General features: G+C 42.1%; 1 protein-coding gene across 3 annotated transcripts in view; it reads left to right on the top strand.

Annotated features, from left to right (window-relative positions):
* Nucleotides 1-4,164: 4,164 nt before the first annotated feature.
* The window catches only part of nhsb (Nance-Horan syndrome b (congenital cataracts and dental anomalies)), a 51,528-nt gene continuing 38,628 nt past the window's right edge, over nt 4,165-17,064 (top strand). For 2 of the 3 annotated variants that reach the window (XM_070963249.1, XM_070963265.1), the window contains exon 1: nt 4,240-4,781. In XM_070963249.1, the coding sequence (XP_070819350.1) occupies nt 4,502-4,781 (280 nt within the window). In that variant the 5' untranslated portion in view covers nt 4,240-4,501. Of the gene's footprint in view, nt 4,782-17,064 lie in introns of all 3 variants that reach the window. The other variant, XM_070963256.1, reaches the window with a different exon arrangement.

Genomic DNA, 17,064 nt, shown 5'->3' with positions numbered 1-17,064 from the left:
GGTCTCACAGTCAATCCAGCTAAGTGTACTCTTGCCAAGAGTGAGACGGAGTACCTCGGCTATGTCACTGGCAATGGCGTCATCAGGCCACAGGTCCAGAAAGTTCAGGCCATACAATCCTGCTCTTTGCCTCAAACCAGAACTCAACTCAAATCCTTCCTGGGGATGTCAGGTTGGTACAACAGATTTATACCAAATTTTTCAACCAGGGCAGCTGTGCTGACAGACATGACCACTCTTAAAGGGCCCAACCAGTTTCAGTGGTCAGAGGAAGCAAAAAATGTCTTTAAGGACATCCAGCAGGCCTTGAGTGGACACCCTGTGTTACATTGCCCTGACTTTCAGCAGCCCTTTGTCCTACAAACTGATGCCTCAGATCAAGGGCTAGGTGCGGTCTTCCTTCAAGGCCCTGTAGAGGATCGCCATCCTATTGCATTTGTCAGCCGGAAGCTCTACCCTAGGGAGACCCGTTATTCTACAGTAGAGAAGGAATGTCTGGCTGTCAAATGGGCTTTGGACTCTCTGAAATACTACCTCCTGGGAAGACAGTTTATTCTGGAAACTGACCACCAGACGTTGAAATGGCTGGACAAGATGAAGGACACAAACAGCAGAATAATCCGTTGGTACCTCGCTATGCAGCCCTTCAAGTTTGAGGTTAATCACATCCCAGGCAAACAGAACGCCACTGCTGATTACCTTTCCCACTGTCCCAGCTAGTGTCTTGAGGAGGGGGAGTGTGTGGCGCGCGCATCAGCTGCTGCCCACCAGTGTTAGTATCTCTTTGTATTTATCACATTTTACACAAACACTTTCAAGTAATGACACTACACATAGTCTTTTAAGTTCAAACAATACACTTTATTTCTCTCGTCAGTTTTTCTATTTGGTTGCACACAATTTAGTTAAAATTGTTTTTTATGTGCAAGTTAATACTTACCTTTTTGTTTCCTGAGCTCCTGGGCCTAAAGGCTGGACAAGCGGAAGACGGTGGCTTTTTAAGGCCGAGGAACAGGAAGTGGAAGGAACCACTGGGGAGAATGGGGGGGGGGGAGGGGGAGGGGGGGGGGGGGGTTTGTTGTTTTTTTTGTTAGTTATTCTGAGCTGATTATTTCTTTGTTTATGATTTATTTTGCTTTGATGTTGTTTTATTAGTTTGAGTATCTTTAAGTGGTTGGAGGTCTTAGATTTAATGTTGGTGTGGTCCCCTGTGTGTCTGTCTAGGGCTAGTCCGTGTCTATATAACTCCCCTTGTGTGTCATTTGTGTCAGGTCTGATTATGCTAAGTTGAAGTTTTAGTTTTTATACTGCTTAGTTGACCTCCTTTTGAGTTTGGGCCCTGTGTTTTTGGTTGCTCACTTTTCCAGTTAAGTTATGTGAATTAATTTTTTTCCTTGTTTATCACTTTATTAAAGAAAATCTTCTTTTTTTTTACACCTTTGTCCTCATGCCTTTGTGCTGGGTCCCTGACAATGCAGATGAAGGCTTGTTTTTGGATTTTATTTATTAATCATTAACTTGTGCTTTTGGGGTAGCACTATCCTAGTTAATCTTTCCATCAGAGCAGCAAAGACACTCAAAGGCAGTGCACCTGTTTTTCCATCTCTGGGATCTTTAACTTGATGCAACAGTGCCTTCCTGTGGAGACAGTGGGTATGATCGCGCTCCTTAAAGGACAGATTCACATTTATTCAAATCTGCCACTCTTGAATAAAACTTCCACGCCCATGTGCACATTAAAAGTTTTACTGGTTGCTGTAATTGTTCCTTCTTTCCATACAGCCATGCCCCAGTGAGCCATGACAGCGTGACAAAGATCATTGAGACAGCCCAGAGTACCTTGTTATCACTCTTATTAGTACATAATGTTTTGTGACACCATGCAACAGCTAAATTACACCTGACTAGAGGTTAAATCAGCCAGACTGACTGAAAACACCCGTGTGGATGTGCAGAGCCTTTAGTTTGCAGTGTATAATAACACCTGTCACAGTAATATAGTAGAGTAAAAAGTGCAATATTTGATTCCGAAGTTATGAAGTATCACTTTACCTTACGTGGTAATAAAAGTACAAGTGGCTCAAAATTGTACTGTATTTAGTACAATGTAAATGTACTGTAAATGTGTTTAGTTACTTTCCGCCCCTGCTGAGTTCACTCAGTTAACTTCTCTGTGTAGATTTGAGACACTGAGGAAAAAGGTCCTCTGGCAACACATAAAGAGTCTAATTAGCTCTAAAATGTCTAATTCATTGAATTTAAAGCAATGATCATCATCTTCTCACATTCATTATAGATGAGAAAGAGGGTGGAAATGTTCAAGTTATGGAAAATGTATGAAATAACTAACAATAATTTTCATTAACATCAGTTTTCCTACACTCGTTATAAACCGCCACTGTGCGCTTAATCACACACATTTGCGATGCAAATATGGAGCATTTTATAGTTTGTTGGAGGCTTGTCTTCCTCACAGCTCAGAGTGAGGCCCGTCAGAGGTTACTGTCAATCTGCGCTGCCTCAAATTTGCTGCAACAGCAAGTTCATTGCGGACATGTCTACGTACAGCCTGAGCCTAGAGGCTACAGGCTAATCACTGTGAATGAAACACACAACAGTCAGGATTAGCATCACATTTTTCTCACATTCAGCAAAAAAATCTGTACACTGGACATCGTGAGCTACAGTACAGGCTCCTGCTGTAGGTGAACTTTTCAGAGAAGTTTACAATTTAGCAATTTAGTGACTCAAGCGTTTGACCCGGTGGACACAGCGAAGCGTGCGTGCCATGTTCTACTGGTTTATACTGTAATGTGTTACATCAAATTATTGTTTTGAAATGTTACTTATGGCTGGATGATTAACAGACCTGTTAATCATTAATTTACCTCTTCCATTGTTTGAGACAAAATGCACCAACACATAAGAAAATGGTGCACAAATTGTCCATATCACTTAAGTCATTGTTCTTTTTAGGTAAGGTTATTTTTGCAGTGGTCCATCATTAAAGTCTTTTGAAAGTGAGGTTGACGTGGCTGAGGATGGTTTTAGTGTCTAAGAAGATAAAAACAACGACATTTGTGCTTTTGTGCTTTCTTGACACTGATTGTGCTTTATCATTAGTTGGGTTCCCACTGCTCATTATGGAAAACAATGAAAAAATCAACTTTAAAAAAAAACAAAAAAAAACTGACTCAATATTTTTTTTTTCCCACATCTGAACTGAATATGTAGAAACATACTGAAGAAGTAAGTCTCTCATTTGCCACAAACATGTCAGGCTCATTTGATGAAGGTGACAAAATACAGAAATAATCATTAAGCAGTGTTATTGCACCAAATTAGGAGATATTGCATGTTTTATATGTTATATGAGCTACAGATTAACTATTATATGTCCCTTTTGTTTGCCACAGTGACTCACAGACAAAGAAATGCACCAAGTATGTTATCCTACACAGTGCTGTTACATATTTGAGGTTAAATATAACAAACCCTTATTAAAGAACTGCTATAAAGAGGAAATTTCATGATAAACTACATGAAATTCTTAAGGTGAAGTTGAGCTTGGATGTCTGAGCCTCCATTGGTCCAGGGGTTGGCGCCTCAGGTGGACCATTTTTCTTACAGATTTGATAAATTTCCTCAGTGTTACCTCTTACCCACGTCAGGGTCAAACAGCAAATACATTTGCATCTTCTAATAAAACACTCCTCTGGCAGGGAGTCCTGACATGATGAGAAGCTCGTGGCTGTAGGTTGATTTTCAGGGCTCTTCCCTGTCCGCACACCTCCGTATGTCCGGGTTTTACCTCACTCTTCCCTCTCATCCTCTCAGCCTGCACACTGTTCAGGCCACAGAGCCAGGCTGCATCAATTTCCCACACAAAAACAACCACAATAAAACCGGAAAAGCGAGGATAGGCCTAACAAATAAAAGCTTAAGAAGGCGCAGACTGGGCATTAAACAATATTTATGTAGTTAAAGACTGGCCTTTTCAAGACATTCTGTGTGTCGCTGTTTCATGTTTCTTAAACGCCAGTGTTTGTGCACCACCTATCAATTTTGCAGACCTCCCCTCCATCCCTGTTTAGAATTCCACTGGACCGCAGGGTCTTATTTTGAAATTTCCGAGCGCTGTTTCCTTTTCGCTCCGGCTGGTTTGACGCTGCACGGAGGCAACCCATGATCGCAGACTCAACACGCATCCTCGCACCACTGACCTGAGCTTAGCTGTGTCCTGCATGTGTGTGCATGTGTGTGCGTGTGTGAGCGGGAGTGTGAGTGATCCCCAGAAACCAGCAGCAGGATGGAGGATCTCAAGGAGAATCTTGGAACTTTGGATTGACGCCCGGGGATAACGCGCGGTCGGCCTGAACCTCATCGGGTTTCTCGTGGATTTATATATTTGGATGTTGTCTGTTTCCCCCTTTTCCCTTTTTCTTCTAGGCAGTGGGAATTTACACTTGGCTTACAACTCCTATTATTTGTGGCGTGCAAAATGCCATTCGCCAAAAGGATTGTGGAGCCGCAGCTTCTGTGCAGGCACCAGATCCCCAACGATGAAGGTCTGCTTTTCGAGGACCTGTGTGCCATCAGTAACGTGGTTCTGTCCCGGACCTTGCGACAGCTGTCCGACCTGGCCCGGCACGCCTGCTCCTTATTTCAGGAGCTGGAGAACGACATCATTAGCACCAACCAGCGGGTCTGGGTCCTCCAGAACAAAATAGGCCAGATACAGCAGACTGCCAGTGCCCTAGACCCTAAAAAGGAGGCAGTGCGTAAGTAGATCACCACAAGTGTATGTAGCCCCTCTCTCTCTCTCTCAAAAAAAGGGAAAAAATCATCTTATGATTTACACCTGAGCAATGTGTGATTTTATTCATTCATATCTCACGTGTGTCTTCATGCTTCGACGGGCGCCCACCTCAAAATTATTTTTACCCAGTTGCACGCACGCCCGCGGCCGCGCTCTCATCCCCCCCAATTGAAATGTGTCACACGGTTGCTTTTGCACATTTGACCATCCAGTAACATCGAGATGCATTTTCACAGCGCAGGATGGTGTTGACTGCTCATTCATTTGGCGGTCCAGACTTGGATGCCTGTGTGTGCGTCCGTCGACGAGGGAGGGTGTGTGTGTGTGTGTGTGTGTGTGTGTGTGTGTGTGTGTGTGTGTGTGTGTGTGTGCGCTCGCAGGCAGGCAGGCAGGCAGGCAGGCAGGCAGCGCGGAGCGGAGCGGAGCGGAGGGGCGTGTGTTGCCGCTGCATTGGCTCAGCATCGCAGTCTCGTTACTGCGGGTAGCGCACACCTGAAGCATGTTTCAGGCGGTGCGTGCGTTCGGGGCCACGAAAGGGCTGCCTCGTTCGCTCAGGGTGTGAACATATGAAGTTCGGGGTCGAGCATCTCTTAAAATGCTCCTTTTGGAGATGTGTGCGTGGGTGAATGTGTATGCTGGGGTTTTCGCAGGCGACTCCCCGTGCGCCAAACCCACCCTTTCCACATGCAGCGGCACCGACACAGCATCAGTAATGAACCCAGATGTCCGTGCTGCAGGGTGAACATGGACTGATCAGGACTAGACATTCAGGTGTCGCTGTAATTGCTGTGGACAGATCGCGTAAAAAACAAGCCCGACTGGCATCAAACTGCAATTCAATGTAACAGCGCGTTCTGCACAGCGGCTACATATTATTTATGTCCTCTGCAGTCCCTTCAGTATAAGGCTTTTGATTTTAGACGATCAGTTCGACTGATTGTAGTCCAATTCTGTGCATTGGGAAATTGGGATTCAACACTGCTGTAGGTTATTATAATCTGGGACAATCAAAGAGCATTTTGGAGCCTAAAGCTACTGTAGGCTCATGAACACCCTATTTACATTCACCCCCCCCCCCCCCCCAACCCCCGACAACACACACGTCCGAGCATATGTGTGTGAGGATGTCTTTGTTTCGTTAAACAGTCTTGCTGTTATGCTCTGTTTACTCTTGCTTTACTCTGATGTGAGAAAAAATTGTTTGCATTTGTTTGCAGCACAAATGGACAGATGTTTATGCTGAAGTCCTTGTACAGTCCAACCCTCCAAAAGTCTCCCCACGCAAACACACACGCGATGCACTCACTTCTCCCCAATCTAAACTCCTCAAACCTGCCAGCGACGCTAAACCCAGAAACCTGCCTGTCTGTTACACCTGTTGTGCTCGGAAAACCCTGAAATATTGATTTGTCGAGTGGATTGGGCTTCTATATCCCTGCAGCCAGTCAAGACATACAAGATAAGTATGCTTTTCCAAGACTTTCGCGAATCTCAAACCCCAGAATGCCACAGTGAGCTCATTCAATCAATTAAAACTCTTTTCCAGTGAGCACTTTTCTCTCTCTTTTCTCTTTCATGCTTTTTCTCCCGCTGCTATTCACAACCTCCTCCACTTCAATGACATGTCTCTGCTTGCATCTTTTTTTTTTTTTTTTAAATATTTAGATCATAACAGTACGATTCACCTTGTATCTATCATACATGGTAGGCCTACATACAGTACGTTCCTGTCAGTCAAGTTAGCAGCATTATCATTTGACAAGTCACCATCTGGGATCTTCAGTCATCCTTCATCTCTGTTTTGGTCAGAATATATTTCATTCAACACATTTGGAGGGAAAATAAGATAATCCTTCATTAATCCCACAGTGGGGAAATTTGCAATGTTTCAGCAGCAAAGGGATAGCATCAGTAAATAAGCACAATATAATAAATAAGTAAGCAGACTTAATGATTGAATTCACAATATTGCACATAGGAAATATTGCTATTGTACCGTTTAGAGTACAAAATGAAAATAGAAGCAAAATGACTGAGAAATTTGGCTGCCGGTGTGGGACTTCAACTTGGTTGCTGGGAGAGTTTGAGTCCTCTGTAGACCAAAGCTCATACTTGGATGCCCACCAAAGTTTTGCTATTTTTATTCAGCTTTCAAAAGGACTATTATCTTCTCTCTTGCTCTCAAATGGCAGCAATAACCCTGAGGAGCTGAATATCTCTGTGTGTACACACAGACTGAGATTAAATGTCAGTGACAACAGAGTTTCCTCACTTCAGTGTAGAGTGTGTCAAGATTCAAGGCAGTCAATATGGAGCTAGCTTGGATTGATCCTGAACATGGCAGTAGGCCGTGTTCAGATGGTGTTGAGACAGTTTGTGTCTGTCGCATTCGTGGAAAACAATGTGTTTTGTTGGATATTCATCAAAACTTCCTCAAACAGTCTGTTCTAACAGTCATCTGTTGGCACTAGCAGTAGTAGCAATAGTAGCTATCCATTGACACATGGTGCTCACTGTCATAAAGTCAACTAGAGTACACTTTTCACCCCATTTAATGATTTGTTCTCTGCAATGACATTTCATGTCACAATGCAGATTTAAGTCCCAAACTGTACTGAAGTGTGTAGAGAAATATATGTGATTATTCCAATTCAAGGTTATGCTGCTACTTAAAAGGGAAATTATCACATCTTTTCTGATACCTGGTAAGTCTTTGCTCATCTGGACCAAATACTTGGGGGTAAACCAAACATGCAGCAGGGTCCCATATCCCAAAACTAAATAAAATAAGTTGTAAATGTTGATTTCTGGATTGTTTGTTGACTGATTATCAGTAATGGTTTGGCTCTCAGGATGTTGGAGGGTAGTGAGAAATAGCAGTTAGAGTTTCCCAGATCTCAGGGCGCCATCTCAGGCTATCCAAGACTCAAAGAAATTCAGTTTGTTATCACAGAAATCTGAGAGGTCTAGTGAGTATTTATATCGGGGCTGAAGCCAGAGCACGTCCAGCATGTCTACTTTTAAATATGACAATGACAATTCATTGCTTTGCAAAATATTGGTCAGCTAATTGTCTCAGTTGTAATTTTGTTTAGGACTATGTATATCACAACCGACTAATGCTGGGCCACTGTGCTACCCTTACTGCTTTTTCCTTTTGTTGTTGTTTTCACTCTTCTACCAACTGGCTTTGGTAAGAGTTTCCTTTTTCTACTATGTCATATGCAGGCCTGTACAGTGCGACATGTATGTCCCACTTGTTCGTGTGCTTGTTTGTGTAAGAGGTGAATCGATGGTGTTTCGCTATTCTACTTAGTAGCTGTAGTCTGTCGTGTGATAAAAAATCATGTCCCTGGTTGAGTGGAGTCCACACATCCATCACCAATTTCCACAATTCTTCAGGAATGGCCGCCATATTGGTACAGGGAAGCTGCACCTCCTAACGCATGATAAGTCTATCACGGCGAGAGGTCTGCCTGCAAATACAGTTGTCAAAACTCGCTGAATTTTTAACCGATGTTCGAGCGAATTGCTTTATTACAAAGTTAAAAGATTATACAGTATATCCAGTGTATCAGCAGGGCTATGCAGAGCTGCAGTGTAACAGTTACACATTCTGATAAACTAATAATTTTAGAGGTTTGTACAAGTGAAAATAAACAACTTAGAGCTGAATGTTTATACAAGAGAGATGATTAATACAATATTAGCTGGAATCTCATCTAAATGTGTAAAAAGATTGAAGATGATGATTAATAGATATGATTATCAGCATCTGTTGGCGTAAATCACCAATTAGTGAACAAAAACACTTTACAGAGTTCTACTGTTTTATCAGTATGAATTTAATATAAGTTAACGTACAGCCATGGTCATCCGGTTTGTTGATCTGATTGGTTGAAGTCACCCCTTGATAGATGTGATAGACAGATGTTACATAGCCATGCTAACCTATGCTCGTGATAAATCTCAAGGCTTTAAGGCTAGCAAGCCTGTAGCTGTCAGATATCCCATGACCAGCTCACTTGAACAAGGCGATCTTTTATCATTAGCTCAGTTCTGCCTGAATCATGCCTACTTTTATAATATAAAAGTATAACAATCCAATCACCTGCCAAGTATTTTCTTAAAGTTCCTGCCCTTTTCCAAACAGTTTTCATGGACAGTTTCCCAGATGGTTCTGTGTACCAAACCATCTGGTGTGTCAGGTTACCATCCAAATGAGACGTGTAAAATTGTTGTTAACTGGAGATGTTAACCCTCCAAGTAGGTTTGAGAAAAAAGAACTTAAGGTACTAAGACTGAGGTCAGCGACACGTCATGAGGATTCAAAGAACAAGCTGCATTAAAGAAGGGACTGTTTTTAATTCTGTTAAAAAGTGCACAACACGGAAGAGACTACAGCAGACAGCCATCTGACCACTGGCATGCACGTACACGGCTGTACAAAAACAAACTAGACAACCCTTTTCATAAGAACTGAGAATATGTCTGAAATACATATGGGTAAATATGGGTGGATGATGGACGAAATGCATCAGCAAAATAAATAACAGCCCAGTCTTTAAGGATCAGAAAAAATATTATCTGGATTATGTTACTGTGGTGCATAATGAATATTTTTCCCTAATCAGCAAAACCATAATAGGACTGCAAATAGACAGCAGTGTGCAAGTTGGTGGTCAAGAAGTAAACAACTAACGACTCCTAAGCACTGCTTAGTGCCAATAAAAAATACTATCTGTTATGTGTGCATCCTCCACACGGTGGTATGGACTTTCTGGTCTTGGTATCATGCAAGCTGCACAGTTAAGTTTCAAAAAGCCTGGAAGAAATGTTCAGACTGTACATGAAGCATATTATGGCCTTGTGCTACTTCCGCAAATCTGATCACTGGTGTACTGACTTTATTTGTCCCAAACAGTCAATATACAGATTGTGCAGACAGCAACTTTATGAGGACAAAACTTCTGAGAGGCTCCAGTCACTGGACCCAGCTGCTGCTGATTAGCTCCAAACAGCGAGCTGCTCATTAGACCACAAGGACATGTTTGGTATTTCTACATGTGTTACTGTAAGTACACAACACACGGAGTTGATCCCCTGACTTTTCCTCAAGCGCCATCATGATGTGGACATTTTTGTTGAAATATCTCAACAACTACTACTACTGATTTGCAGTGACATGTGGTACAGACATCCAGAGGATGAACGGTACAAACACTGATCCACTGATCTTTCATTTAGCGCCATCACTGAGGCGAAATTTGGGTTTTGTCCAATACTTTGATTGACAACCAAAATGACCTACCCATCAGCCTCAGCAGTGCACTGCTGTTAATGCTAGTTAGCAAATGGTAGCAACAAGGTGGTGAACATGGTAAATATTATTCCTGCTTAACATCAGCGTGCTAGCATTGTCATTTTGAGCACATTATCATGTGAATGTTAGCATTTTGCTCAAAACACAGCTGAGCCCAAATATTGAGCCCAAATAGTCTTACAGAGCTGCGAGCATGGCTGGGTGTCATTCCTATGTTCCCAGGGTCAGGGTTAGGGTTAGGGTCAGGGTCAGGGTCAGGGTTAGGGTTAGGGTTAGGGTTAGGGTTAGTGCATGTTAACAGAATATTGAACTGTTTTTTCACTTGTTAATGAACCACTAAAAATATATGATAAAAATAGCATGTTTGCATAGCATGCATTGGTTATTATATTTTGGTGCGCAAATTAGGCTGCAAATAACAACTTGCATATAAAACTGCTCACACTCACTGTAAGATGGTAGGTTTGGTGGATTTACACATCAAGCCTACCAGCACTGAACACACATACACACATGCACTCCCAGAAGGTGAAAGGGATTTTAATGTGAAAACATTGGTCTGTAGCAAATATATTGTACTGCTCTGGCAACAATGGTTTCTTCCTGGTGTGCCATTAGAGCAAATTTGACTTTGAATTTGAATTTGAGAGAGTATGGCCTGTGGCAGCGGGGGACGGCTCTATCTCGCTAGTCTGCATAGTAACAGGAGAGAGAGAGGGAGGCCTGCTTTAACCTTTCAGCTGAGTCAATCTCTCTCTTGCTCTCTCTCTCTCTCTTGCTGGTCATCCGTTTTTCTCACTATTTTTTGTAGTACAACTAGCATCAACTATGTAGCAGGCATCGTGTTGTTGAAAAAGTTTATTATGAACAAAATGAGGAGCGGGAAGGAGAGAGACTGAGAGCTAACAGTACGGCATGTGAGCCTCAGTGGTCTGGAAATAAATTAGTTTTTTTCTGTCTCTCACTTGCAAACACAAAAAACTCCAACAATAAAAGGAGAAATAGAGACATATTTACCAACTTCATATTGTGCAACTGGCCAGCAGGCTTAATCTGTTTCATGTGTGTTTCTGTGTGTGGTTCAGGGATCTGATTTCAACCACACGAGGCAGGTTAGGATGCACTCTGTCCAATCACATCTTGTCTGGATCACACCTAACCGTAGACACACACACACACACACACACACACACACACACACACACACACACACACACACACACACACACACCAAGCGCATCACTTCAGATGTTTTCCAAATCCAATATGTGTAATTATTTACGTGCTCTTTTGTCTCTCTCACACCTCCTTCAATGCCTCTGCCTCCATCTGTCTTTCCCTCCATCTTCTGCGTATCTGTGTCCATTCTCCTCCTCCTCCTCCTGCACTCCATCCATACCTCTTCCCTCACTGCCCTACTTTTCCCATCATCATCAGCATGGAGAGACTTCTGCCTCTTGACAGCATATTTAATGTTTAATGCACTTTGATTTCCACCCAGACACTTACAAGCCTGAGAGGAGAGAGGAGTGGAGAGGAGGAAGAAAGTTTGATAACAGAGTGAAAGGGAGAGAGACAGAGGAAGATAAGGGAAGGCCATGGTAGTAAAGGCTTCTGATGTGAAAGGAGATCAAAAAATACAATTCTGAAAATGGTAAAAAAAAAAAAAATCAAGACAGCAGTATAAAATGCTGACAAGAATATTAAAGAGCAACACCCATCTTAAGTTTGAATATGCCCAAATTGAAGCAACTCTGAGAGGTGGTGCTTTGAGCTAAATGCTAATGTAAGCATGCTAACATGCTGCTGTTCAACACCTAATGTTTGCCATATTCACAGCATTTGCTAATTTGTGCTAAATGCAACGGCAATGTTGTTCGTTTTGCAGGTATTCGGACAGAAATTGAATCTAGAGATTACAAACTGCAGGTGAGGGATGGCTACAGACCGTGGATGTATAGTAAGAAGCGGATTCTGGATTTGAAAATGGTGCCTGTTCACTTGAATGAAAATTGCTAGCCCTGAGCATGAGCCAAAATTGTTTTCCTGTTTGCTTCCCACTGCACATTAGTGTTTCTCTCCTTGGCACATAAAAATTTTTTCTAGGCTCTCCTTTTCCAAATTCATAATACAGAATATCCCCCTTGTTTGTTTCATAGACGTCCCTGTTGTAACGGTTGTCCACGGGTCGCTCTTGCACTATCAAGATCGGTCGCTGAGACGAATCACCAGCAAGGCTGTGCGGTGTCTTCTCATACAGCTCATGCGTCCATGCCCACAGGCACTCAGCCATGTTCCTACAGCAAATGACAGCTGCTACAGGGACCTTTGATTCTCACAAATAGTGAACCTATAAAATACTGCTCAAAAAGGTTTATCCCTTTCACAGAATGATTAACCTCTGCAACTCTCATGGCAATATACTCATCAGATTTTGAGATATTATTATTGAATTTTGGCCTGAGGGTGAGGCTAAGGAAAATGTTTACAGATGATCCCAGCCCTTTGGAGCAGCCCAGCTTTGAGTGTCCACCATCTAAACTGCAGGTTCATGTGATGCACCGCACACATTAAAAAAAAACAAAACCCTCTATGTTTTTACAATTGCAACCACTAGGCCCAATATATATTTAAAAGACACCATTCATTCATGTGGGCAGTCAGCCACTCAGTGCCATCAAAAGACACTGAGCTGTGTGTGCACTGGCTGAGCAGCTTTAACCGAAATGAACAGGCCACCTCATTTAATGTTTAATACATGCAGGGGAGTATCCAAGTGAAAACGGCTCATCCTCTGGTGAGAATTAATGTCCTCATTTAATGTGATTAAATGATTGCGCTAACACGGCATATTCGTTTTGATAATTTTGTGTACACAAAACATTTTTAGACAAAAATCCCAGACTGACATTTCTATCAGTGTGAGGATAGTAGGTCAAAATTAAGAGGGGAAAGGTAGGAGTGGAGAGCGCTCGGGCTCGGGGGGGAGGACTTAAACCATGGATTGTTTTTCAAAATTAGCTTTATTTGATTTTTGAGTTGTGGCAATCTCACCTTTTATGTCTGTCATTCTTTCCCTGCACTGTGTCTCTTTTTGTTGTAAGAGAGAGATGCACACACAACTACCACAACTAAATCAAAGCATATGGTCAGCATATGTCCACTTATGTTACCACAGAAACATGTGGGCATGACATGTGGGGAGGTCACGATAGAGGGATGTGATGACACTGTGTGCGCACGGATGTTAACTGACTCTGTCGCACACTTTGTTATTAGTACGGGCGCAAGACAACAGAGCACCCAGCTGCAGCTCTGCCTCACACACAAACACACACAGTTTATTTTATTCAGCTCCTCAGAGTCTCTTATGTCATGGAGAGTAAAAATCATCACTGCACATTTTCTGTTCTCATGGCCCAATTACCTCTATGCTAATTTTGGCTAAAGTTGTTCCAGTGCCTCATATACAGTCACACAAACACATACACACAGAGCTGACATGCTTTCAGATCCACTACCAGCAGGTAAACACTCACACAGTGCCTCACACTTGAAAACACACACGCTCGCACGCACACACAAGGGCATCACAGGCACACACAACCCGCTGAACTCTTTCGAGCCTCTTCTTTCTGTCTCTCATGTTATCATTTGAAATTCCGCTTTAAGTGCCCCTGTGTCTGTTGCTGTTGCAGTCCGCAATAAAACATGCATGCAGAACCTCTTGGTCTGTACATCACAGCACTCGGCCGGCTGGATGGCTGGCAAGCTCGCTTTCTGGAGATGATTCCTCGTCTGTGCGAGCTGGCCTCTGGCTTTTTCATGTTGTTGTAGTTCTGCTATAGCTGAGCAGTTATGCCAGAAATAAACAGAACTACTTCAGACTTTGGCTCATATCATCAAGGACAGAGTACTGGCTCAATAAAGCACAGACTAAATCAAACAGTTGCTGCAGAGTGTGTGGTAAAAATACATTGATTGTAAACAAAAATACATGATTTCATATTTTGCAGATGAATTTTTTTTATTATCTTTTTGTTTTATTATCTAGTTGTTGAACTATGCACTTTAAGGTAGCAGTTTTTGGACTTTGACACACAGAGGACAGCAATGGAATAGTTTTTTCCTTTTTCAAATCTTTTGGATGCACATGCTTTCATCTATATGACGAGTTTTGGGTATATAGGATGAGAGATACGAGTCAGCTTAAGGTTTACACTTTCTACTCTTTGGATTCTGTACTAAAAAACACTGAGTGGTTATGAATAATAGAGCACCAGATACACCAGACAGGGATGTTCAGGGGGACTGAAAACACATTTCATTACATGGCCATTTTAAGTCTTAGCCTAAATCATGCCCTTAATTTTGAGACAGCGATGACAAATGAACTTTAAATGCCAGATTCAGGTGCTGGTGTTTACAACAAAAAACCCCACAAAAAATAGAAGGTGACAGCTTTGTTATTTTACATTTCTGCTTCCTGGTCCATTCTGTGTGTGTATCCAATATGTTTTTCCATGCATAAATTCCTCTCTGATGTGTGTGTGTGTGCCTGTGTGTGCACATTTGTGTGTCAGTCTCTTGTGACATGCTAATCTGAACTGTCCTGAACTGCTGTCATCTCTGTCTGGAGACCCCATCATCATCACTATTCCCCCAAAAACCTTTGACAGATGGCCGGGGACCCAAAAAATGCACACGCTCAACAATCTCTCTGGGTCAGCGTGAGTGTGTGTGTATGTTTTGCGTGTGTATCTGACAGCGTCAGCACACTGAGTGGACATTTCTGTAATCTAGTGACTCCAGCATGGAGCATAGTAGTGTTCAGTGCTGTCATTCCACGAGCATCAGTGAGTAACTTTTCTCCTTGTGTAATATTATGTAACAGTACACTTCAGTAGTCACCGCACCCAGAAGCAAAGAAGCTGTCAGAAGGACACAGATGGTGTCTGTTCTTTAGGAAACGTTACATTAACAGAGTCACAAGACACAGTGGACAGGAAACACACAGTATCTAGTGTGTAAACAATATAAATAGGTCCTTTACTGGCTGCAAACGTTGGTCCATGTAGTCAAACCAGTTAAACTGCTTGTGATAATTCAACTTGTAAGTTAGCAATTTGAAGTGTAAGTTTGTGTGAACTGTGAACAAGGTTTAACCATGTCTGGAGATGAAAGATCGTAGAACCAATTGATTGTTCAACAGAAGATCTATCAGCAATGGTTAATTAATCAATCAAAAAAGGCAAATATTCTCTGCTTCCAGCTTCTGTTGTTCTTTTAAAATCTTTGTGGACCAACATTTGAAGACCTTGGGCTCTCAGAAATTCAGATTTTGACAAATTCATCAAAAATGATGGCTGATGTCACCGTGGTTTTCGGCCACTAAGAAAGACACTATGTGGGTCCTTACCGCCCTTACAGACGTTCTCTTACATGCAGTTTGTACCTTTGATTCTGTGAGTTCTAGGTGACTGTCAGATGTGATACTAAGCCATTACATTGTCTGAAAACAGCTGAAATGCATCACTTAGACAGGTGGAGTGATCGAGAAACTCCGAAACAACAGACAGCTGTGAGGGGTTGGGATTGTCAGCAGTTGTGGGGTACCTCCTGGGGATGGGGTTCAACCAGCAAGGGGTATGTTCAAGCTAAAACGGTGTGTTAAGTTGCTCTTTAACTCTTATTAAATAATGGAAATTTAATATTGTAGATAAATAGTTTAGAGATAATGGTTTAGAACTATATTGTTAGGAGCTTTAAAATTAAGCAGCTAATCACGATAGACACAACTGTCTATATACCACACTAACACTTTGTTGCATGTTTAGCTCTAAATCAAAGTCCATACAGCGCAAAGATGATTTTCTAAATTTGCGTAAATTCAAATGAAAGCTTACACATAATAACTCATTCTAAGTATTTCTTTCAGTTATCGTCAGAGCCTTTTTCTGTGTAAAAACTGCATCACGTTTGAATTGGGATTTATTTACAGTATTTTGGAGGGCCAAAAAGTTATCGTAAACAGACAGCCACACTTTGATGCGCTCTATCCCTCTTTCCCTCACTCACTCAGTGATTTCCTCTCAGCATCACAAGAAAGTCCCACGCAGAGGCTCTCACAGACGGACGTTTTTGTACTTCGCAGGGGTGCTGTTGGCAAAGAGAAGCCATGTTAAAACAGACAGAGATAAAAGGAGAGACGCCGACGAGACTGAAGAAAATAAGAATATGTGGAAAAATGGAGTTCATGATGAGCGAGCACAAAAAAAGGAACATTTTTTGTTCATCTCAACATGAGACACAATAGTTTCACAAAGATGAAACCAAGTCATGTTTATGAACTCTTGAACTTAACTTAACCCTGATTATCTCTTTTGTTTATGCCAGATTAGCTAAACTCACACAAACAGGAACTTGTACCAACTGGTATTATAGATGTAGTTATTATTGGCTTAGCAGGACTGTTAATACTACCCCATGGCTGCAATGACCTGAGCTGTCAGTTGTTGCAGTCTGGTATTAGCAGTTGACAAAAATAGGATGGGAAGCCAATTATGTCAATAAAGTTGTGACCATGTGCTTGAGCAGTGTTCAGAATATGGACAGAAGAGATTATGAGTATCAACTGGGGATTTAAGGGCAAAGCACGGATGGTTGAGATGACTTTGAATGGACGAGCTTCGGGGTGGACTTACTGAACTATCAGCATAAGATGGAAACAGATGGAGTCAGAAAAAGCTTAGGAGAGGTTGTCTGCTGCTTGTTTTAAGGACTGAGCTGCTCTTAAGGAGTTCCTTAGAAACAGATTGTCTTTTGTAAGAACCTTAGTACGTCGTAAAGAAGACCCAGACTAATTGGACTACTAGCAACCCCTGCCTTGAAGAAGTCAACATGCTCACCATACTGTGCTGGC

Source organism: Chaetodon trifascialis, chromosome 1 (genome assembly GCF_039877785.1).
Source record: "Chaetodon trifascialis isolate fChaTrf1 chromosome 1, fChaTrf1.hap1, whole genome shotgun sequence".
Classification (NCBI taxonomy): domain Eukaryota; kingdom Metazoa; phylum Chordata; class Actinopteri; order Chaetodontiformes; family Chaetodontidae; genus Chaetodon; species Chaetodon trifascialis.
This window is presented reverse-complemented; position numbering and strand designations above follow the sequence as displayed.